Source organism: Aptenodytes forsteri, unplaced genomic scaffold (genome assembly GCF_000699145.1).
Source record: "Aptenodytes forsteri isolate BGI_AS27 unplaced genomic scaffold, ASM69914v1 Scaffold290, whole genome shotgun sequence".
NCBI classification, from domain to species: domain Eukaryota; kingdom Metazoa; phylum Chordata; class Aves; order Sphenisciformes; family Spheniscidae; genus Aptenodytes; species Aptenodytes forsteri.
The window spans coordinates 362,016-383,733 of record NW_008795244.1 but is presented as its reverse complement, the minus strand read 5'-3'; the positions used below and the strand labels follow the sequence as shown (position 1 = coordinate 383,733).

Below are 21,718 nucleotides of genomic sequence, written 5' to 3'. Positions count from 1 at the left end.
TTCAGAAAAGGCATACCTACATTAAGGGATTAAATTGCTTGGTTCTAGAGTAATTATACTTAAAATCTTTTCTTTTTGCTGAAGCAGAAGAGATCAGATAATATTTGCAGTATTTCTTACATTCACAGCAGGGATTTTTGTAAATACCACACCGGTTTGTTTTTCTAAGGAGCACCACTTGCTCTGGCCATTAGGAAAAAAACACAATTGGGATGGCAGAGAGGCACCCAGGAGGACGGGCTGGACTCCCAAAGGTGGCAATATCTGGATATCTACCAGCTTCCATCGAGGGAAGACGTTCTGTGCTTCTTTTTTAACATAGCAACCCTCGAGCACAGCTACAGGCATCACAGCAAGTCCAGGCCGCAAATGCTCTCCTGCCATCAGCTCTGAGGCATGTCGGAGTCCTGCATGACAGGGGACAGAAGATTAACTCCTGCATTTTCCTGTGTTCCCAGGAAAGCCTTCACTGGTTCACTCAGCTGATCGTTCCCATGGTTAATGGTACTCCTGTCCTTACAGAGTTACCGGATAAGGACTTTGTACGGTAACATCAATGTGAGCTTTTTCATGTCTTGAGAAAGACGATCTTCAAATGCAACTAAATAATTTTTCTGGACACTGTAATTAAAGAAATCCAAACCTCAAGATGAACCATGTGTTTATTATTCCAGTCTACAGAGAACTGCACTACCCTTTTCACTTCCCAACAGCAAGAAGTTTCAGCAGATGGGTGTGCTGCAGGGGCACTGGGAGGGGAGTTTCTCCTCCGAACAGAAAGTGATATGGTTATACTATGGCAGCTGTCACAAAACTGCATTTCAATAGTTCACATTACCTCTGCATCCCAGGTTAACAAGAAGAGAAGGTTGATGTGCAGGAATCTAGGTCTTCCACCCCAAATTCAGTTGCACCACGTGAGGGATCCCCGTGGCGTTAGCTGGGGTGGGTTTGGTGGGGCAGCTGACCTACACTAGCCTCCCTGCATCTTCAGACTTCAGGGGATGTTGGATCTGGTGGACAAACCATCAGGAGAGGCAGAATCCAACACCCGAGCCCGTTCCCGGGGCACTCGTAGGACCCTGGAGGTTGTGCCACATCAAGTTCACATGCTGGCAGGAGTGAATTTCTTTTTTCAGATGAATTCTAAGTTTAGCATTCACCTGGGTGCTAATCACAGCTTTACTCCTGGAACTCTACAGGAACCTTTTCAAGACTTCAGGTTTGTCCCTGCAGCCTTCAATCACATTTTCAGTGACAAGTGAACCAGTTAGTTCTGGTTACTAACACAAACCATGTTTTAATTCCCCCCGCCATACATAATATTTTTGAAACAAGAACGTTAGATTTGTGTCATATTCAACATCCAGAAACAAAGACACCCAGCAAGAGCCAGGTTAGCGGCTTGTTTGAGAAAAAGCAGTGGGTGTTTTTGTAAGGCTTGTCTTAAATTCAAAGTGCAGATAAATACTTGCTTTGGTCCCTTTTGCTCCATAGGATTTCTTATCACTAATATATTAAAGTTTTTCCACACCTCTCCTACCATTTACTATTGTTGCTGGGTTTTGCCCTTTTTTTTTTAATTGTTTATATAAGTTTTACATAAATTTAGCTTTGGAATACACAATATATTCATCTTTGGCATGTATACAAAAATATTGACTAAGTACGAAGTAGAAAAAATATATTTGGCTTGCAAATTAAGTGCGGTTTTCTTTACCTGCTTATCCCAGAAAATACAGCTGAGATGCAAGATCTAATTTTCCTCCCATCTGAAGCTTTTCAGCTGAGCAGAGCAGGGCTTGTGAAGGCAAACCAACTTCTCCAAGTCCATACAGACAGGCTAGCTCACCAAAGATCAAAAATACAGGATCCTTGGATCAAATCACTGCCTTTTCTACTGTGGGCTCTTAGGAAAGGGGTTTGGAAGAGTTGTTAAGTTTTACGGCAGTACCATTTGTACCAGAATCTCATGTTCAACAACAACGATGTGGACATTTTACTTCCAAGTACATCATTCTACCCGGAAAACACCCCACAATTAATGTAGCCACAAGAATTTTGATTCTCTTCCTCTTCTTGCAGTACCGTAAGTCTTTAGCTACTGGAACCGTTGCTTCTTCAGGGAGTGTTTTATACACTGATGCACTGTTCAGCACATGTCTCTGAACTCACAGGTCTTTTTACAGCTCTTTGATGCTACTGATGAATATTTCCAATTTACTTTAAAAGAGACCCCCTAACAGCAGCCACAAGTGTGCCATCATCGGTCAGGGCCTCCCTTTCAACAACTGAAATACAGCGTTCTGACTGCTTTTTCATGTGGACCATCTGTGTATTCACAGGCTCAATTTAACACAGATGTCAGCTAAGCACTAAATACATCAGGATTTTGGAGAACAAAAAGCCTAACAAATGTATTTGCTATTTGTACAGTGCATCCATTTACCACCAGTCTAAGTGGATACCGAAGCATCATAACCTGGCGGTCTTTCTGAGCATCCAGTGGCTGCACCGCGCATCCAGGTCGACTCAGTCTGTAGCACTCGGTGTCCCAAATCGCTCCCAGTGAAGGGACACATTTGAGCTTTCCCCCCAAAACACCACACATGCATATTTCAATCTACGTATTAGGTCGCTCCTTTCTGCCTTGCCCTTGGGGTCCCCAAGCAAACCCTAAAACAAGAACAAGTTCTTTCCACGCAGTTTGCTGACATGTTTGAAGAGAAGAGATACTTTACTCCTAAACAGAGAGAAGGAATGTGCGTATGGGTCTGTACTGCCAACAGACACACTGTGCTCACCCCTGTGGAAAACACGGTCATGTTTGACAACAATAAATTGAAAGAAGCCCACTGCTACAGAACTGGGTGCAATCCACATCGGGCCCGTAAAGCGCCACTTAGTAATGGCATGAAAAAGGAGCTGTGTTCACTTGGTGTTATGTTGGTTGAATCCTTCCCAGCCCTTGAGGAGCGTTTGGGAATCTCCACACCAAGGCCTGCAAAAGCCCCAACTCCTCTACCTCTCCCCTGCTGGAGGAAGAGTCTCTTGTCATCACTGACGACACCTGGAAGGTACTGCTGTGCTCTGCCTGCAGATGAGCAATGTGGTGGCTATGCACATTTGTGGCAGGCAGCTGCGGCTACGGAGGGCTTACAAATCTGTCGAAGGCTCTGCCCTGGGGACAGACCACAGCCTAGCAGAGCGCCTGAGGACTGAGCGTTAGCACAGACTGCATCTGGATCACATCCCATCCCATCCTCTCACCTGAACGCCTACAGCACGGAGTCCAATTTCAAGTGCAGTTCGTCACAGGGGTGCTCAGACATACACCTAACAGGCATCAACAACAGATAATTTGGCACCAGAAGCTAACTTGAACACAATCAAATCTCTAAAGGAAAGCCCCACATTTGAAAATTAGGTCAAGAAATGGAATTTCTTCCTACTAAAATCCTGGCACTCAAATATAGAACCAGTTACCCAGCTTCAAAACAGGAGAGCTCCTGAAAGAAGTCAGGAGAGGGAAAACAGGGGAATGTATCAACACCTAAAAAACCCCCAGACATTAAGAGTATCAAATTATGGTGTGATGACTTAAGAGTTTTTCTCTGTGGTCTCTTGCACCTTGGCAGCAGTCATCTGAAACTGTGGCATATATGGCACAATGGCTTTGTACTTAAGGCTGCTTTGGATAAATGCATTTAAATTAGGAGGTGTATGCTGAAGAAACCCCACATCTTTGAGTAGCTCAGTTGTATGGAACTGACACATCACCCCAGAACTTTCTGTTAAAAAAATGTCATTTTCTCTTTTGTCCAATGATGTTATCCCTAGATAATACAGGCTCCGCTCAGGACTATCTCCATCTGTGAAAGTGTCATCCTGATCTGAAGGCTCCGAAAATCCCTCTGAAGAAATAAGGGAAAGGGAAAGAGTCTTGCTGGGCTGCCTGCCAGGCGGATCAGGTAATATGAGGAATGCCCCATTTCCCACCTCCCAAGAGCTACTTGAGAAGGCACCTGGAACTAAGGAATCTTCAGCTAAGAAGCATCTATCAAAACAACTTCTTAGATTCATTTTCTGTTCGTAAAGCCCACTTGATCTGGAGTTACTGATAATAGTAGCATATTTAATATCAGACTGCCTCATAATTTCTCCACTGATTTGGTCATCATGGGAGCTCCCAGAGAAGCTGCTACTATTGAAATGGCTGCTAGAACAAGCAGAGTCATGTTCAGAGTCTTGAGTTTTTGTAAACATTGCATCAATTACTAAAAAATCTTGCGTGTCTTCTTTTTTCAATGCTTTAGTAACACTGATGTCTTCCAGCACTATTTCTGGTTCCAGAAGAAGAGGCTCAAATGACATTGCTTCGGGATGCTTGATAAAAAGATGCTCAAAAGTTTCAGGCTAGAAGAAAAGATATATTTTAATGCTCATCTATTATTTAATAGCTTTATTTCAGTATGAAGCTACTGATTTTAAGAATCACAGACAAAAACGCCATAGTTCTAGTAAGAGTATATAGTTGAAAATCCTCTGAAACACATTTCCTCTTTTCTTTATGTCTGTGTGTAGGTGAAGATTGAGGGACAAGACAAAAAAGCGAGAACCTGTTTGTGTGTCAAGTGCTGGCAAAGCAAGCGTTCTGTGACGCGCTCAGTACTCCAGCCAAGACAGCACACCATTTAAGCTGAAACAGAAGCAGCTGAATGGTCCCATTCATTTCAACATTAACAAACATGCACGTATTGTTAAAAACACACACAAGTGCTTTGCAAGACAAAGGTCTTATACCCTTAGATGTCCTTGGCTTTTTTTTTGTATTGTATAAACCATAGTCTTAATCATTTACATGTCAACTAAAGTAACTTTCCCTGCTAGGATTATATTATTTAGGGTCAAATTCAGCCTTTCTGTAGTATTTTTAGAGCATTCCCATCTGAATAGCAGCTGTATGTTTGAACTGCATGAAGAGAAACACACATTTATTTTGGAGAAATGTATGCTTTACTACTACCTAGTATATATGCATGTAAAATAAACAACAGCATGAACTGACAGCAAAACTGGAACTCCTAGCTACAACGGAAAATTCACTTGAAAAACATATATTTCCTAATGAAATCAAGACAAAACAAATAGATAAAAACAGATTTTGTGTATATTAGCAAACCATATTTTACAGCAGGAAAGCTGCCAAAACAACTAGGAACATGTCAGAATACTTAGACTAGTATACAATTATTGAAAAGAGTAAGCTAACTTGCATATCTTAGGCTACTACTTTAGTCTAGACCAGCTATCAGTAACGCCTATGCCCTCACCTGTCAAAGCTGGCGAGCAGGTTTCTAACTGCCTTGGGTCTTGCCCCACGCAAGTCCATCACCTTCCCATACGGAAACCAACCTGCACACTGGAATCTCTCCTAGTCTTCAAAATAATGTCAATAACCACATACAAAATTAACCAGCTATTGAAATGAGCTGGAGGCTGCTACTATACTGTATACCTCAAGCCATAATAATCGTAACTTACATCGCCCGATGAAAGCTATCTTCCCTCTCACAGGTTTGCTACGAATTGACATGGGAACACATGCACTGCTGTGCCAAAGCAGACTAACAGTCCATTCAGTGTGTATTGCCCACAGTGGCATTTTCAAACAGGAGACATGTATTATCAGGAAGCTTTTGAACAACCAAAAAACCACATTTCCTCCCAATACGCCTGCCCTCCTACAACCAGCAGCTGGTTTACCCTGAACAGAGATGGTTTATATTCCTTCCAAAATCTGCTTGCTCCCTCACCCCAGCCCCCAGTATCTGCTCTTATAAATGCGTATGGGTACCACAGAAAACATACAGATATTATTGCCTGCAAAGATTAAATACATCACATTCAGAGACAGGAATGTTGTTTGGCAAAGGCCACCATCTGTCAATTCAGACACATCACTTATTAAAACATGTCAGATATTTAATCAAATACAATGCATAATCCAACGTCCTGAGAAAATGTAAAACTATAGCATATCAGCAATTACAGAGTAAGCTGGGTGAATAGTGCTGTATTTCCACAGTATATGCATGTATGGTATAATTTGGGCACACACTGTGTTAAACAACAGGCATTTCATAAAACTCAGGAGAAAAGTCATAGTCTTGGATCACCGGTTCCCAAACTCCGCTGACCAGATGAAACGAGATCCAAACAAACAAGGAATTTCAAGCAACGTTGTATTTTGCTCTCCTGTTCAGTCTAGGTTTTAAGTTCTACTTGTCTCATAAGCGACAGACTACCTCTGAGCTGTAAACCAGTTACCATGCCTAAGACAGGTTAGAGTCAAAATTACTTTGCACTCTAGTTGCTAAACACGGATATATCAAAATATGCTACTGGCCTGATTCTGCAACAACCAGATTTTGACTTTCACATATATTTAACTTTACACATTGCAACTCAGCCCATGGACATAGTAGGGTAATTTAGATATGCATGAGTCTTTGCAAGATTGATATTAATTTCCCTGTAAAATTCTTGTAGTTGTGTTTAAGTAATTTCTCCAACATAAGGTCCTAAAGCTTTTTTATTTTTGTTTACGATTTTATTGAGCAAATAAGAGAAATTATTATGATTTTGACATTATGCATACATGTAAAGGCTTGCAAGACAGAGTCTAGATGCAAGACTTGCCTGTTTTAGATTATGATTTTAACCTCTTGCTGCTGCGAGCAATACAATCAGGATAAAATAATACTCTATAAGTGCAGTTCTGGAGTACCAAATACCAAATGTGCTATATTGAATATACAAAGTAATGATCAGATGTTGACTCAAGGATTTAATATTGATATGTACTGGGACAAGACAGGAGTTCTACATCAAATGCCTTCAGAAAGACATCATAACTTCCCAGTAGTGGTATATAGGCTATTTATGTAATCAATGCTTATTATAACTAAGGAAAAATACCATACAAGTACTGTACACTGCTTTTTCTACTGGAAATTCCATGCACACATACAAAAGCAGGATTTGGCCCTAAACACACGATTTCAAAGAATGTGTTCTGGCCTTGGACACTCCTGAAGTGAGTGATCATGCTAATCTGAGGACAAGCGCCGTGCCTTCAGTGCAATGAACATTAAGCAACATTTTCCAGTAAGATTAGTACAACGTATGGAAGAGGCATGCTTTCCACTGCATAACAAGCTGTCAAAAATCATGTCAAACTTCAATTTCTTTCATACTGGCGCGCATCATTTCTTTTCGGTTAATTATGGAACAAGGCATATGAATATGGAGCAGTATCACCAGGGTGTCAGCTTTACCCTCCTGTCCTAGTTAAAACTTCACGAACTTTAATACACTTATTTCAGCTCTACCAGTCGGCAAGGAGAATCATTTCCAATGTGCTAAATCCAACATGCAAATTTCACGCACCTTTGCAATCAGGGACAGTGAGGATTGTCACGAGCTCCTTCTGCTATAGATGACAAGATTAAATAGACAAATACAGGTGCACCGGTGCAACTCATACTCCTGCAATTAACAGCTATTCAAAGAGCCCAGCCCTTCCCAGGATGCAGCCATGGAAGCAGACACGTCAGACTGGTGTGGGATTTAACAAACCACGCAAGTAAAACACACTTAGCTTTCTAGACCAAGCCAGAGGCACAGGCTCTGCCAACGCCAGCCAATGTGACTGTTGCCACCAGGCTGGAGAACACCCACTCTTCACTCCATCTGACCACAACTGCATCTTCCCCAACAGAAGGATTTCCAGGAGCTTCATTTAACATTAAAACATACAGCATGGTGTATTAGAGAAGTAAATACTTTAGCACATGAAAAAGCCACAAAAAAGTATAAGTAAAAAAACAAGCAGAAACTGCCCTAACACCACCAAAATCAGGTTTTCCTTGAGGATTTCTGGCTTGTTTTTTCAAACACAGATCTAATGTTAGAGATTATTCAGGCATCTGCATTGATATGGCTGCATGTTTAAATGATAACAAATGAAGCAGCAGTATAAATTACATGCACATTGGTATTTTCAAGAAAAGCACGCAAGCAAGCAAACAAAAAAAAGTAAGGCACAACACACACAGTTTCTGCATTCTCTGAGTTGCTGCTACTCCCAAATGCATGTAAAAAGTTCAAAAGAGCATAATGGGACAACGAAGTACTTGTGCAAATAAGAGATTTGATCACTTTGATGTGCCTGGAGTCAGTGGAAACTCCCAAGCTAGCTCTCGGTTAGAACAAATACTCAGAGTAAAAAAAAAAAATCACTTTCAAGTGAAGTCAATAACTGGGCAAATCTTGCACTCAAGCTGGATAAATCCCAAACCAGTCTGATGTCTCTGCTTCCATGGCTGCATGCTGGGAAGGGCTGGGCTCTTTCAACTCCTTTTGAAAGCTAGGGCTTGAAAGTATCCAGCCCTTTGCCAGTCACAGCCTTAGTCAGTAGGGCAGGGCAGTAAACAAAAGTTAAAAACGCCAAATCTAAAGTAAGTGCTTCTGCCTGTGCAAGTGACAAACTGTGTTTTGGTCTGTAATATGGCACTTGCTCCTAATTTTTGTGAGGGCATTTTAGATTTTTGACAGAGCTACTTCCAGGATTCGTTATATTTAAACAAATCAGCATTGTATTGTATCTGTGTTTCCTGTCTTCTGAATATAAATAGAAAAATCTTCTAACAACTCTGTATAGGAAGCCTGGGAGCTGGCCCAATGGTTCAGCAGGCAGTGACCATGATTAGACTTCAAAGAATGTCCATTCTCTGTTTAAATGAAATGAAATAAAATAAAAGATAAGAAAAAGAAGCCTTCACTGGGAACGCAAATTAAATACCTGAAAAATCTTCTGCCATTATTTCTAAAAGAAAGATGTTCTTTCTTTTAGAAATAACAGGCCTGAATTTAGATTATTGTCTCAATGACTAGACACTCTCAAACTCTGCGACCATGAGAAATTTTGTCTGCTGGTGCAAACTGGCTAAGTCCATGTAAAGGCTCTTATTTGTCACAGCTCCCGATTCACGTGCCAAACGGAGAAGCAGTTTACCCCAGCAAAGAATTTGGCCTTTGATACACACGTGGCACTCACTGAGGTGCGTAAGCATTATACCTATGGGACTCTACAACTGATTTACTAATTGCCCTGAAATTTAAACACCCCCTACATTCAAAAGATGTGTCGGTCTCTGGTCCTGGCCCACTTCCAGATTATTAGCTTCCTACAGCTGAGAGGACCGCTGTATTGCTAACTTCAGAGGCTCCGAGTTGCTTCGTGCAGTAATTCAGGTAGGGTCTAGTCTAACCAACAGGTAGAGTTCAGTACTGAGCAAACAGCAGTCAGACCCATGGGGTGGGGGAAGAAGCATTACCAGGGAAATACACACCTTCTGAAAATTAACTCCTTGCGCCCAGGAGCAATTCTTGGGGTTTGGAACATCTTCCCAAAATAGTTTCTTCATTCTGAAATATTAGGTACATTCTGGAGTTGGTACTGTTCTCATATATTCTGTACTGCTGTCATTCACCTTTGCTATGTCAGAAAAGGAATCTGTGCAATTTTATTTATCCAGAACACTATGACGATGAAACCATCATATTAGATATTATAGATGGCCAAAATTTAATAGAAAAAATGAAGAAATAAAGAAGTGACATACCAGGTGGCAGTTTTGCAAAATATAAAAGGTACAGGCAGTCTTTGCTAAATAGAACCCCAACCCACCTTCCACAAAACTCAGAGGGATTTTTTTCAATTGGCTTTTACTTCAGACCTTAGTTTGCGATGACAATTAAATACAGAACTCAGAGTGTTTTACAAAGTCAAAGCACATGACACTCGTTAACTTGGCCACAAATCACTCTGCAGAAGTAAGGAGTATGTGGTACAGGCTGAAGTGATACTTCCCAGTGGAAATGAACAGCACTGATCATCATCATCTTACTGCAAGGACACCAGACCCGAAAGGGCAATAGTCTGATTTTCACAAGGTAACAAGCCTGTGCACTCAAGACACTTTAATTCTTGGTGCTGTATTCCACAGAGTCCACTGCCATTCAGTACAGTACATCAAATATACGATAAAAATAATTCCTAGCTTTCCCCAGAAAGACCCTGCCCGCCAGTTCAGCAGACAGGCATCATCTAAGCTGCATCACCTTCTTCTAAAGGCCTTCTGGGACTTTCATATGACAATGAACAACTTACCTTTGGTGTGAAACCAGCAAAGCTCCAAGCAACAGAACTGACGTTGAAATAACTATTGGCAGAACCACATAGAGGCTGGCATTATTCTCATTTTCATATCCACCTGGAAATAAAAGGAATTCAGATAATAATGCAGTAAAAGGATTTGTCTGTGAACAAATAGTTTGCAATAGGGAAGTAACAAACAGTAGAAACAACAGCTTAAACATAAAAACCCTTCATAAACAGTTTTATTGCACATCAACAAACCTTTACCTTGAGAATAAATAGACAAAAAGGAAGGAATTATTTTGAACACTGAAGTGACTCCTCCATCCCTGTGGGAGGTGCCCACTGCTCCCTTGCTATTAAGAAATTAAATCGGAGCATATGAAATAAGAGAATAGTCCACAACTGGAGAATGAAGAATCAGAGGGACCTGGGATCTCAGCTATTAAGTTAGATACACGGGAATTTAGGTCCCTCACTCAACTAATCCCACAAAGAGTTTTCAAATTAAAGCAACTGAAGTCTAGATCACTGTCTATAGTTATATTACAATTACTTTTTTACTGACATTTTTTTCTGATAAGATACAGGCTTCTCCTGCATTTAAAGTTTACTTATCCCAGCTCCTATTTCATAAACAACATGGAGAAAGATCCTGTAAGTCACCTTTGGTAAACTGATCCGTTGCTCTGGGTTTGCCAACTCCTCCAGCAAACACAGGGTAGAGGCTGAACTGGTACTTCTCAATCAGAATAAAGTGATCTGGAAAGAGAAAATCAGCCTTTTGAATAAAAACTACTATTCTACTTTTAAACAGTTACCTCCACGGAGGCTCTGGTCACATATCGGAGTTCAGATCAGCCCAGAGAGGGGAATAATGAAAGCCATCTTTTATAGGTACGTATTTTAATATCAGAAGACTAAAACTATTAATCTATACTGGATAATCTAGCATTATTCTGTCATGGAATTAACACCTTTATAGAGCTACTGTAAAAATTTCTAAGATTAAAGCCAAAATGCAAATGGAATGCACATATTAACTTAGATAATTAGGTGGTGTACTCAATATTCCAGAACTGATTTTATTGTATAGCCAAAAAAAGAACACACTCCTGAGCTTCATTCTTTGTTAACCTGATTATTAATGCAACAGTCAATCCTTTACAGTCAGTCCTCTAATGATAATCAAGAATTGCTCTACTGATCCTTACCATAAAAGCCATCAGAAACAGAGAGGGGGGAAAAAGGAATCCGAGAGCTCAGTAATGCTACATTTTTCTGTTCCATAACAATTAACATAATGTATTATATTTTCAAGTGCACACTCACCATAAATATAAAATTTACCAATATTTGGAGGAACTCGCACCCATTTCATCTCCTCTTCTTTGTTAAGGTTCTTCCATTCAATAATAAAAGATGTTATCACATATATTTGAGGTGAAAGCGTCCAAATCAAAATCACACAAGTGCTGTTCACTGGGTAAGCACTAAGCGACTGCACAACATTCACTGACAGAACAAGGAGAAAACAGCCGTGAATTACATGAGCTCGGACAGAGGTGAGAGCTAGGTTAGCAGGAGAGGTGTATACTATAAACTACACGCACACGAATGACTGCTAAGGTTTCAGCACTTTATCATTTACTTGTTTAATTATCTTCTCTATAATAAAGCCTGATCTTTAGTTCACATAAGCAAACATATTTCTCTTTAAGCCAGCAAAGCTTGGTTTACACCAACTAGTCCCGAACACTAAATAGATCAAGTTTTGCACCAGACATCAAACAAATACCCCGATTCTCACGTGCACCTCCTTAACCAAAAAATTATCAACAACTGCTGAACTGGCAACATTTAGCTAGTAAAGCACGCATCGAGAGCCTTGTAAGCTAAATCCTATTGAATCTCTCTAAGTTATACACCAAGGTAACAATCCTGTCGGACAAACGCTTCCCATTACATCTGCTAGCAACCACAGGGTTTCCAGAATACGCTTACACACAATGTCAGAAAGAATTTTATCCATAAAAATGCTTTAAAAATTTGCATTACAGCAGTAAAGGTCCATGGTCTGGTAATGTTTCCACAACATGCATTTGCATATGAATGTTACACAAGTGAAGTATTCAAAAGCAATAGCCTTTATTTTATTAATAAAGCAGAGTGCAGCCGAATCAACGAAGAGGCTGTTTAGGAAGTACAGCCAAACCTCTGAAAACTATGTACTCTGGCAGCCCATCAGGTGAGCAGCCAGAGAAACAAGACTCTATTTCATTTTGGAAACAATAAAACATTCCCTAACAGGAATGTTGGGTGTTCCCAAGACAAAGTAGATGAAAGATCAGTTCTACAGTAAGATTTTATTTTTCTTTGATTCATTATTTTATATTCTGTTAGTGGAGGGTAGACAGCCCAGTTAAAGACAACTCTTTTCCCAACCCAAAGATCATTAAGATTTTCATGCTATGGAAATTTCATTTTTCAAATAGCTCTGTTGGTGAGCTACAGAATCGGTTTCCCATATACAGCTGAACATACCATCATAAACCATTTTTTATTCTCACAAAGGGAATTTTATTACAAAGAAAGCTTTGTCCAAAAGCATCACAAGGATTCCTAGCATCTTCCACATCTCAAAATGGTTACTAATTGGTGTTCTTACCTGTGCTCATTTGCTGTGATAGAGTTAAATTAAAATTAACTGAAGAAACTCCCATTGAATTCATGGCTAAAACTGTAATGGTGTGTGTGTGTTCAGTCCATGGAAATGAACAGGTAGTGCCATTATCAACATATTCTGACCACGTGGTGTTTCCTGATGTCTGATGCTTTATAACGTATCGGCTCACACTGCACAATGAGTGATTCTTCATCAGTGGCTGCAGCAAACATTGGCATTAATTAATTTCCCAGTCTTTGATTTCAAAAGCAAATGTCATTTGGGCAGAAGGCACTGTTCCAATTTTAAGAAAACATGACCCAATAAAGACATTCTATAGACTGGCTACTGTCCTTTTAGCAAAGGCACTGTAGTCCATTTAAAGACTTAATTTCTTCTGTCTCTCTCTCTGAGAGTTGACACAGTTACTTGCTATCTTTCCAGTGAAGGGAGGGCAGGGGGCACAAGGAAATACAAACTTGCAGACTCCTACAGTAACTCACCGGTTTATGTTAGTATTTTTCAGGATTGAAAAAACCAGAACAGATGACTGTTTGCATACCAAACATGGACAAACAGGAACGGGCAGTCACTAAGGTACTTTTTTTCTCTGTCCTGCATTAACCTTTTAACGTAGCTTTGCCCAGTTTACATGCAGTTGCAGTGGTGTTTATACAGGCAGCTGTCTTGGAGTCAGTGGCACATTCTGCTCAGAGATCTTGGTCAGCAGAACTTGGCAGCCGAAGACTGCAGCTCTCATTATAACTTACAGTCTTTGATTCCATGTTATTCTTTTTTCTGAGTATTAGAACAAACTGCATTTTAAGTCTCTGTTTCACAGCATTTGTATAACTAACACTGAAAGTGTAGACTGACATGAACATGTCGTACAGCATTGATACTTCAGCTGCATTAGTACAACTCAGACAGCAGGTCTGGTCTCTGCACAAAGGCAAGGCAGCTTGCAGCCTGCCCAGAGATCTGAGGGCTCTCCTAAAGTAGCGAGGACTGTAAGACTTCAGGAATAATGGGATGTTCCACACGGCTACGATGCAGCCCCTCATGCAGTTCAACATGGCTGCAGCGCATGCAACCAGACCCACGCAAGAACAATTTGACTGCAACCTCAGATGGGTCCACGGTACAAAAATCAGCTCACTTCAGAAGGCTGGCCTGCGAGCTTCCTAAGTCTGGAAACATGCCTGTTGCCACTGTATGTCTGTGCTGAGCCTCACCTACCTCTCAACCATCCAGAGCAATCACACAGCACTAGGAAAGTTTATGTCCTACTACATTACTATAAACTTGGTAATGATTAGGGTACAAAAATCAGGTCGACGTGTGCCAGCTAGCTGCAGGAGAGATTACAGAGAATAAAAACAGAGGGGGGGGAAGTAACAGCAACAGAAGGGAGTAAAGTGCAAGACAGGCTGACTGAGCAAAGAAGGCAGAACCATCTCACCTTGTATCACAGTATTACAATCAATATTCACCAGCAACCTCTACTTGCCTCTAGTATTAGCCAAGCAAGAGGCAGTAACACAAAAGTCGTCATATCCCAAGTGCCTTGCATATGAAGTCCCATAAACAGCGACGGCCCAAGGTTGCCTCCCAGGGCAGTATGTGCTTATCATACTCCCTTTTTGGCAATTCTACCAATGGTTTTTGGATCAAAGTGAAAGACCAAAATGTAATTGTTCTCACCTTCCACAGGAGCGTAACATTCTTCTGCCTCCTTGCCGGATCTTCAATAATAATTCTCCAAAATTCAGGGCCTTGTAAGGGAGCTGCAAGATTACACAGTTTTGAAAGAACAGTGTCACACCTCAGTCTGAAACTGGACAGACCATCAGAGTGCACTCTGAAAGCACATGTACCTTTGATATCTTTTACAAGCGTATAGGCTGATCTGCTCCAGTTGCTCCAGTAACCTGACCCATCCAGTTCTCTGCACCGTACCTGAACAACATACTCAACACAAAGTTTCTGAACTTTTATCACAGCTGATCTTGGTGCATTTGAAACTTCATAAAGCTGTAACAGAAGTCAAAATATTTAGAGTAAGAACAAAAGGCTGTTTAGGCATCTGTTACGAGTCAAAATTCCTGAAAATTTATCCAATGAGAAAGTGGCCTGATCAGTAATATTCCTTTGCTAGATAATGCAATTGCTTATAACCGTGATTCACTGCATGCCACAAATTCCACAAAAACCAGCTAACACACTAAATGACAACACTGCAACAATTCATGCTTCAATCTAGATTAAAAAAGACAGTACCTCCCATGTAATTTCTTCCCTGTTCACAGCATACCGAATCTGAAATTTAAGATCATTGTTTGTAAATACTGGGTTTGTCCAGGTCACATTCAGCAGCCCAACATTCCTGGTGATTTCTGCTTTAACGTTGGAGGGAGGAAGCGGCTTCACTAGAAAATTGAAAGAAAAGAAAAAAAACCCGACTGTAATGGCTGCACTGACATTTCTCATTAAATCCAATCATCATGGTTTACTTTCTTCTGTCCTGAGGGTGGCAGGTAATACATGGTGGCCTCTGCTACTCCAAGTAAAGCTGGGCTATAATGCAAACATAACAATTCACCAATCCAGGCTGGCTGGTCCACTCACTGCAGACAAAAGCATTGCTGACTGAGAAAGGCAATGTTTGTCTAACAGGAAATTCATTCCAATTCCGACCCAAACTAAAATCACCAAAGAAAATCTTAAGTTGAAATATCAAAGTTTCTTACAGAATAAACATTAAAAAAAAAAAAAAAAGAAAATCCATGGGCAAGTGTCAGTACATTTCATTTTAATTTAAACCACAATAGCTTATATTGGTGCTAGCACCTGGTACCTCCCCTGGTACAAACAGCAAAAGATATAGCCTGGCACTAACGGAGTGCACCACTGCGGAAAGTAGCGGCGCACATGGCCCAGAAAGGCAGCTCCTATAAAGGACAGTGACAGACATTATGCAATGATTAATGGAAATATTATGTTAAGTTTTTATTTTAATAATAGGAAATTCCACCAAAATTGAGCTGCTCCAGCAGACTGAACATGAATGTCACAAAGCCCTAGTTTGTTAACAAAGCAAAGTTAGAATAAACTCGTTTTGACTAATCAGATGGTGAGTGAGGAGAAAACAACAAAAAAATGAAATAAGCTTTAAATTTTGGGTGGTGCTAGAATGAGTCTGTTTTGTTTTACTATGATACAGAGCACCTTTCATCCAGTGTAGGTCAATTCTATTCATTGCTTTTTATTTAAAGTGGTGACTTGAATAAACCAGACTTCTAAATTTCTGCTAGAATTCCTCACTGGACAGAATCGTATAAAGCCACCACCTTTCACCAAAGAGCACAGGCGTGCCCGACACAGACTAACACTACAGCTGCCATGCTGACAAGGTGCCAGGTTCTCTTGGCAAATTGTCTAAGCAGCAGAAGTGCAGGATCCCTACCCGCCATCCCTCACACCACCCTCCTTTCTGACGCCCGAGGCTGCCAATAGTTCCCTGATAATCAGTGAACTTGCTTTTCAAAAAGGCACAGACAATCCTCTCTGAACTAGACAGGAGCAACCTTGAAAACCACAAGGCCACCAAATTAATAGTAATAATAGTAATGATAATTCCCATACCCCACTTAGCTATAATGCACTGAACTTTGCCTTTCCTTCCTGTGACGTTCATTTTTTTCTTACTCTATTTAAACTTTGAAATGCAAAGGATAGTTTGGTTTAATTTATGTTCTCTGTATGCATCCTTCCCCACACACACAATAGATGTATTTCATTCTGCTTTATTTCATGCAGCACTTCTGTGGCCAAGCTGCCATGTTTTCTCTCTACATATGTTCATATTTGTGTCCAAGAACACACGGTCCAATGAACGCTGAGTCATAGACCAGGTAAGACATGCTTTGCACATTTTGCAGTGTTTGAAAACACTCTAATGCTGTTCCTGCCTCTTGCTTTTATACAAAATTAAGTAAGTGCTCTATGTGTCACAAAAGAAACTTTGCAAAAGTATGCAAGAGCGTGAACAGTCCCTATGATTTTAAACGAATATATAACTGTGTAAGTAATACCTATAGTGCTAACACTGTATCAAAGTATAAACTTAACAACTAATTGAAGACTTCAGAAAAATTAGATAACCAAGAATCTTAAAAATTAGACTGCCTTTTTAAGTATAATACTTGCATTTTCTGTAGATGTCTTTGCAAAACACCCAAGAGGATAAACATGCAAAACTGGATGTTTCCTTTTATAGGTATTAGCTGCAGTTACAATCTGCTCCTGCGCCAAGCAAAATGTATGGAAATAACATTTAATCCAATGTCTTTTAGAAGACAATATCAAAGTTCTTGTGTTTCTATGTTCTTTCCACCATCTAATTTATTTAAAATGCTATGAAGAAGTACTTTACCTACACCATATAAGGAATGAAATCCAAGGTCACAAGTGAAGAAAGACGTGCACAAATCTTGACCTACCCACATCTGCTGGAACAACACAAGTTGGTGAGGATTCAAGCGTTCCTAGTAAGTGCTTAAACTCTATCCACATGGTATATCCAGATAAAAGAAAAATAGGCTGAAATGTGCACTCATAAGAATGATTCTTCTGCAAGTAGCATTCTTTCACCTCTGATTTTGGAGAAGTACTTGGAAAGTCAGAACAATAAATTCTGCTCCTTAAAAGAGAAAAAAAAACCCATTCAGTTAATACATTGCGACTATAAGCTGCTCATGGCATCAGTAAAATAGAACTCTGAAGGCAATTAAAACAAATGGTGTCACTGGAACCATCTGGGGTTTTTTTACGATTATTTGGACAGATCTTGAACTTGAGTCTGCACTAAATGGATAAATAACACTGCAGTGTTACTCCTTAAAGCTTTGGCTCTTAGCCTGAAAAAAGTAGGACATGAAGGCTCTCCCCAGTGCAAAATCTTTTGATAAGAGAATAACAACAGGAAGAAACAGGTACAACAAGAGCAGACATCTCCAAATACTCATAAATCATGTTACTTGAGTGGTATGTATTAGCAATAAACACAGCAAGGCAGATCTCCAGCCAAGAAATTAATCCAGCCAGGAATATGACTTTCAAAATACCAACTGGTGTCCAGGGGAAAGCTGCCACATGGACCAATCAGAAATGTACAGTGAAGTCTCCAGGAGATGGAAATCGCATAAAAATATCAATTCTGGAGGGTGGTATTAAAATCCCACATATAGTCAGTATCGCATCTGGCAACACAAGAGAGGAGACATGGACTCTGGATAAAATGGCACCGGACATCTTATCGGTGATGGAAAGGGAACTTTTCAAATTTCTCCTAAGCTTCTGCACAGCTCAGACTCGTGGTGAGAGCAGCCAGACAGGGTATTAGTTATTCAACTGAACCACAAAAGTTACACTTAGCTGAATCTCTCCTCTTCCTGTCAACGTAGCTAATACTGATTAAACTGTTGCCTTGTGCTTTGAAGGTTTAGCTTAGCAGCTAAACTTTGCTGTTTTTACAGGATGATCATTTCTGTGCTGTTTCTGTTGGCAGCACTGACTGTAGAGGAAGATACAGTAACAACCCAACCAAAACAAAACACCAAGAGCAAAGCTATCACACCACATTACTGTAGAGCATTGGATTTCATCTGTAAAATGTGATTGCATCAGTAACTAAGAAGAACAGCTGTGTGATCCTGGAAAACCTGACGTGCCTGATGTCGATGCAACACATCTAACTTCCAGTTTTCATCCTGTGGACTTGTCTAGTAAATACTAGCAACTCCAGCATATTTATGGTGCCTCTTACAATCAAGCTTGGGCAATTAAAAAAACTGACCATTTCATTTGGCTTCAAGCTTGTAGACATTCAAGTTCATTTTGTATTTTTGTTCCCAAAATGCAATAGAATCTTATGCAAATGTGTTTTCATAACTATAAATTTTAAACATCTTATACTTCAACTTTTTGGTAGTCAGTACATTCATGTGGTCCCCCATGATTTCCACCCCTCCCCCTTTCAGACCTTACTATTAGCAAACCAAAAAAAAAAAGAACAAAAAGAAAGATCACAAAAAATACTAGCATCTGGGAAGCATTTTCAGTCTGTATTAACGTTCACTGTTTGATCTAGCAGGAACACTAACAAATGTACAAATACACTTTGTATTAGAAAACAACATTTTTAGCTAAACCTGAACAGTAAAAAAGTGGGAATAAAAAACATGGCAAGAGCAGCATGGTTTTTATTTCAAGCTCCCTGCTCAGCAGGACACTCATTATATTCATATTTGTGAAGACAGTCGAAACAAAACCTACCTTAGCAGTCAGATAGTCACTAATCCTGCCCTAAAAGCCTCCACTTGAAATCTCAAGCATTCCAGCTATTACTTTAGTCCACAAAATGCTGAGAAATATTCACCTTGGTACTCTGATAGTTCAAAACTTCAATCCACCTCCAACAGAGAAGACAGTCCAGCTTTCCAAAGGATTAGGCCCTCAGGGCTGATTTAAGCTTGTTTGCCAAAACTTTTGCACATCCAGTCCAGCAAAGCAGTAAAACTAAATATTTTTTTCTCAGGAAGGGTTGTCTGTCTGTCTGTCTTGTTTATGTAAAGACTAACACAGTTCTAGGAAACTCTCAAGCTCAATATATTAGTAACTCAAAGGGATTTTTTAGTTTCATGGTAAAACAATATTTTCACAGGCACTATTTGTGCACATGAATGAAGATAAGGATGATCATACTGCTGATTTAACAATCAGTTTTGTATTTTGCAAACAATAATGTGCTTGCTCCATACCACACCCCAGTTCTCCTGCTCTGTCCAAAAGACAGACAAAATTAAACCGTCTGAAAACAAGCTAGGCCAAAACACCTAACCAAAACCATGAAAACTAAGAATTGCTCTAGCCACCAAAGATGCTACCTTCATAAAGCAATATGCCCTTTATGAGCTAAGAGTTGATTCTCTCTTTATAAGCAAGATTTTTTTCCGTCTGGAATGAATTAAATTCCATCCCTGTATTTTTATCTACTGTCTGTATATAGAAAAAAAGATACAGAATTATAGAAAAATCGAAGATTGAATGGAGACCTTAAGAGGTCTCAAGTCCTACCTCCGACTCAAAGCAGGGTTAAAGTCAAAGTCAGATGAAGTCGCCCAGGGTTCTGTCCGGTTGAGATCTGAAAGTCTCCAAGGACAGAGATTCTACAGCCTCTCTGGGCCACTGCTCCAGTGCTCAGTCACTCTCACTGTGAATGTTTTTTTTTTTTCCTTATTTCCTTACAATTTGTAGATACAAGCAACTGGAAGAATAATTTTTATAACTGATACAAGCAAACACATCTACTTTAAGAGAACTGGCTTCCAAACTGCATCTACAGGTTTTACAAATGCTAAAGAACGTTGTAAATAGACTCCATTTTACATACTCAGGTATTAGGGACATGGTTTAGTGGTGGACTTGGCAGCGTTAGGTTAATGGTTGGACTCGATGATCTTAAAGGTCTTTTCCAACCTAAATGATTCTATGAGTCTATCTATGGTCCCCTTTCTGCACATGTAGTTAATAATTCTGCAGTTCCAGTTGGGAAAAAGTCCAGCTTACAGAAACTGAGCACATTTTATAACTACATCTATTCAGAATTCTTTGCTGTAATAGTATTTCCAGAGCAATGCTTTCCAAACATAAAAGAGTGCATTAAAAGCTATACGTACCTGTAGTATCTTAACTGCAAGGAACTCCCCAGAAGCAATGTGTTCGGGTTTGCAGACCATCTACAAGTCATTTTAGTTAAGTACCCATCTGTTTCACATGTGATATTGATATTCACATCTAATTAAAACACATTGGAAGTTTATTAATAAAGATATAATTGTTTATACAAAAAACATGCATTACAAGTCATAACTGCTCGATAAAAGCTAACTGGAGTTTAAAATGGAAATATTCTGACCTTACTATTAAAATGCACCAAAATTGTAATTTAAAATCATCTGGAGTCTTACCTACTACATATAATTCAGCGTATCTATGATGACATTCCCTATTTTGATGACAACAGTACAATGCGTTATAGAAGAAATTTCCTCTAGGTTTTGTTGCTTTCAAGTTGAAAAGAGTAACTTTGCTTACGCGATCATTCACAAGCGTATACTGACTTTCTGGGATTTCTTCTGCTAAATTCAGCCACCAAACAATCTTCTTGGACACCACAATCTTGGTTTTGTTTTTATAGATGCAATAAAAGGAAACGTTAGAACCAACACTGGTCAGTATCTTAGGAGGGAAGTACAGGACTTCAGCTACACAGAAGGGGAAAAAAAGGAAAAAAAAAATCCATTGAGATTAGAATCTGAACAAAAAAAATATAAAAGCATATGTCAATAGAATATTATTATCATCCAGTTGCATTTCTAAATTTCCTACTTCTTAATTACTATTAATGACTATAGGGGAGAGGGGCAGAAATGAGCCCTTGACTGTCTCCCCCCATAACTGATGTTTGTCAATTCTGGTAAAAATAATCTTTAATATCCCTAGGCAAACAGGAATTAAATGAGCAGAAAAATCACTGGAGGGTACAGTGAAAGCAATACACAGCAGCACAAGGGAAACAAGGAATCATACGGGTTCCTGTAAATTAAATCTTGGGAAACTAGATTAACACTGCTGCTTTTTACTCAGCCCACTTTTTTAAGGCAACAGGTCAGCTTATTTAAATATTGCAGCAAGCACTTGCAACCTAGAAAGGCTTAGCTTCTGTAACTCAACTCACAAAGACATACACCACAAATTTTAAAATT

At 39.7% G+C, this 21,718-nt stretch overlaps 1 protein-coding gene across 1 annotated transcript in view; it reads right to left on the bottom strand.

Annotated features, from left to right (window-relative positions):
- Positions 1–3,600: 3,600 nt before the first annotated feature.
- LEPR (leptin receptor) overlaps positions 3,601–21,718 on the bottom strand; it is a 34,831-nt gene continuing 16,713 nt past the window's right edge. The window contains exons 7-18 of the mRNA XM_009278731.1: positions 20,921–21,217; positions 20,630–20,747; positions 17,393–17,592; positions 15,171–15,319; positions 14,768–14,924; positions 14,595–14,677; positions 12,894–13,110; positions 11,558–11,740; positions 10,892–10,987; positions 10,238–10,346; positions 9,417–9,492; positions 3,601–4,416 (exon numbers count right to left, since the gene is read on the bottom strand). Coding sequence (XP_009277006.1) covers positions 3,601–4,416; positions 9,417–9,492; positions 10,238–10,346; positions 10,892–10,987; positions 11,558–11,740; positions 12,894–13,110; positions 14,595–14,677; positions 14,768–14,924; positions 15,171–15,319; positions 17,393–17,592; positions 20,630–20,747; positions 20,921–21,217 — 2,501 coding nt within the window. The remainder of the gene's footprint in view (positions 4,417–9,416; positions 9,493–10,237; positions 10,347–10,891; positions 10,988–11,557; positions 11,741–12,893; positions 13,111–14,594; positions 14,678–14,767; positions 14,925–15,170; positions 15,320–17,392; positions 17,593–20,629; positions 20,748–20,920; positions 21,218–21,718) is intronic.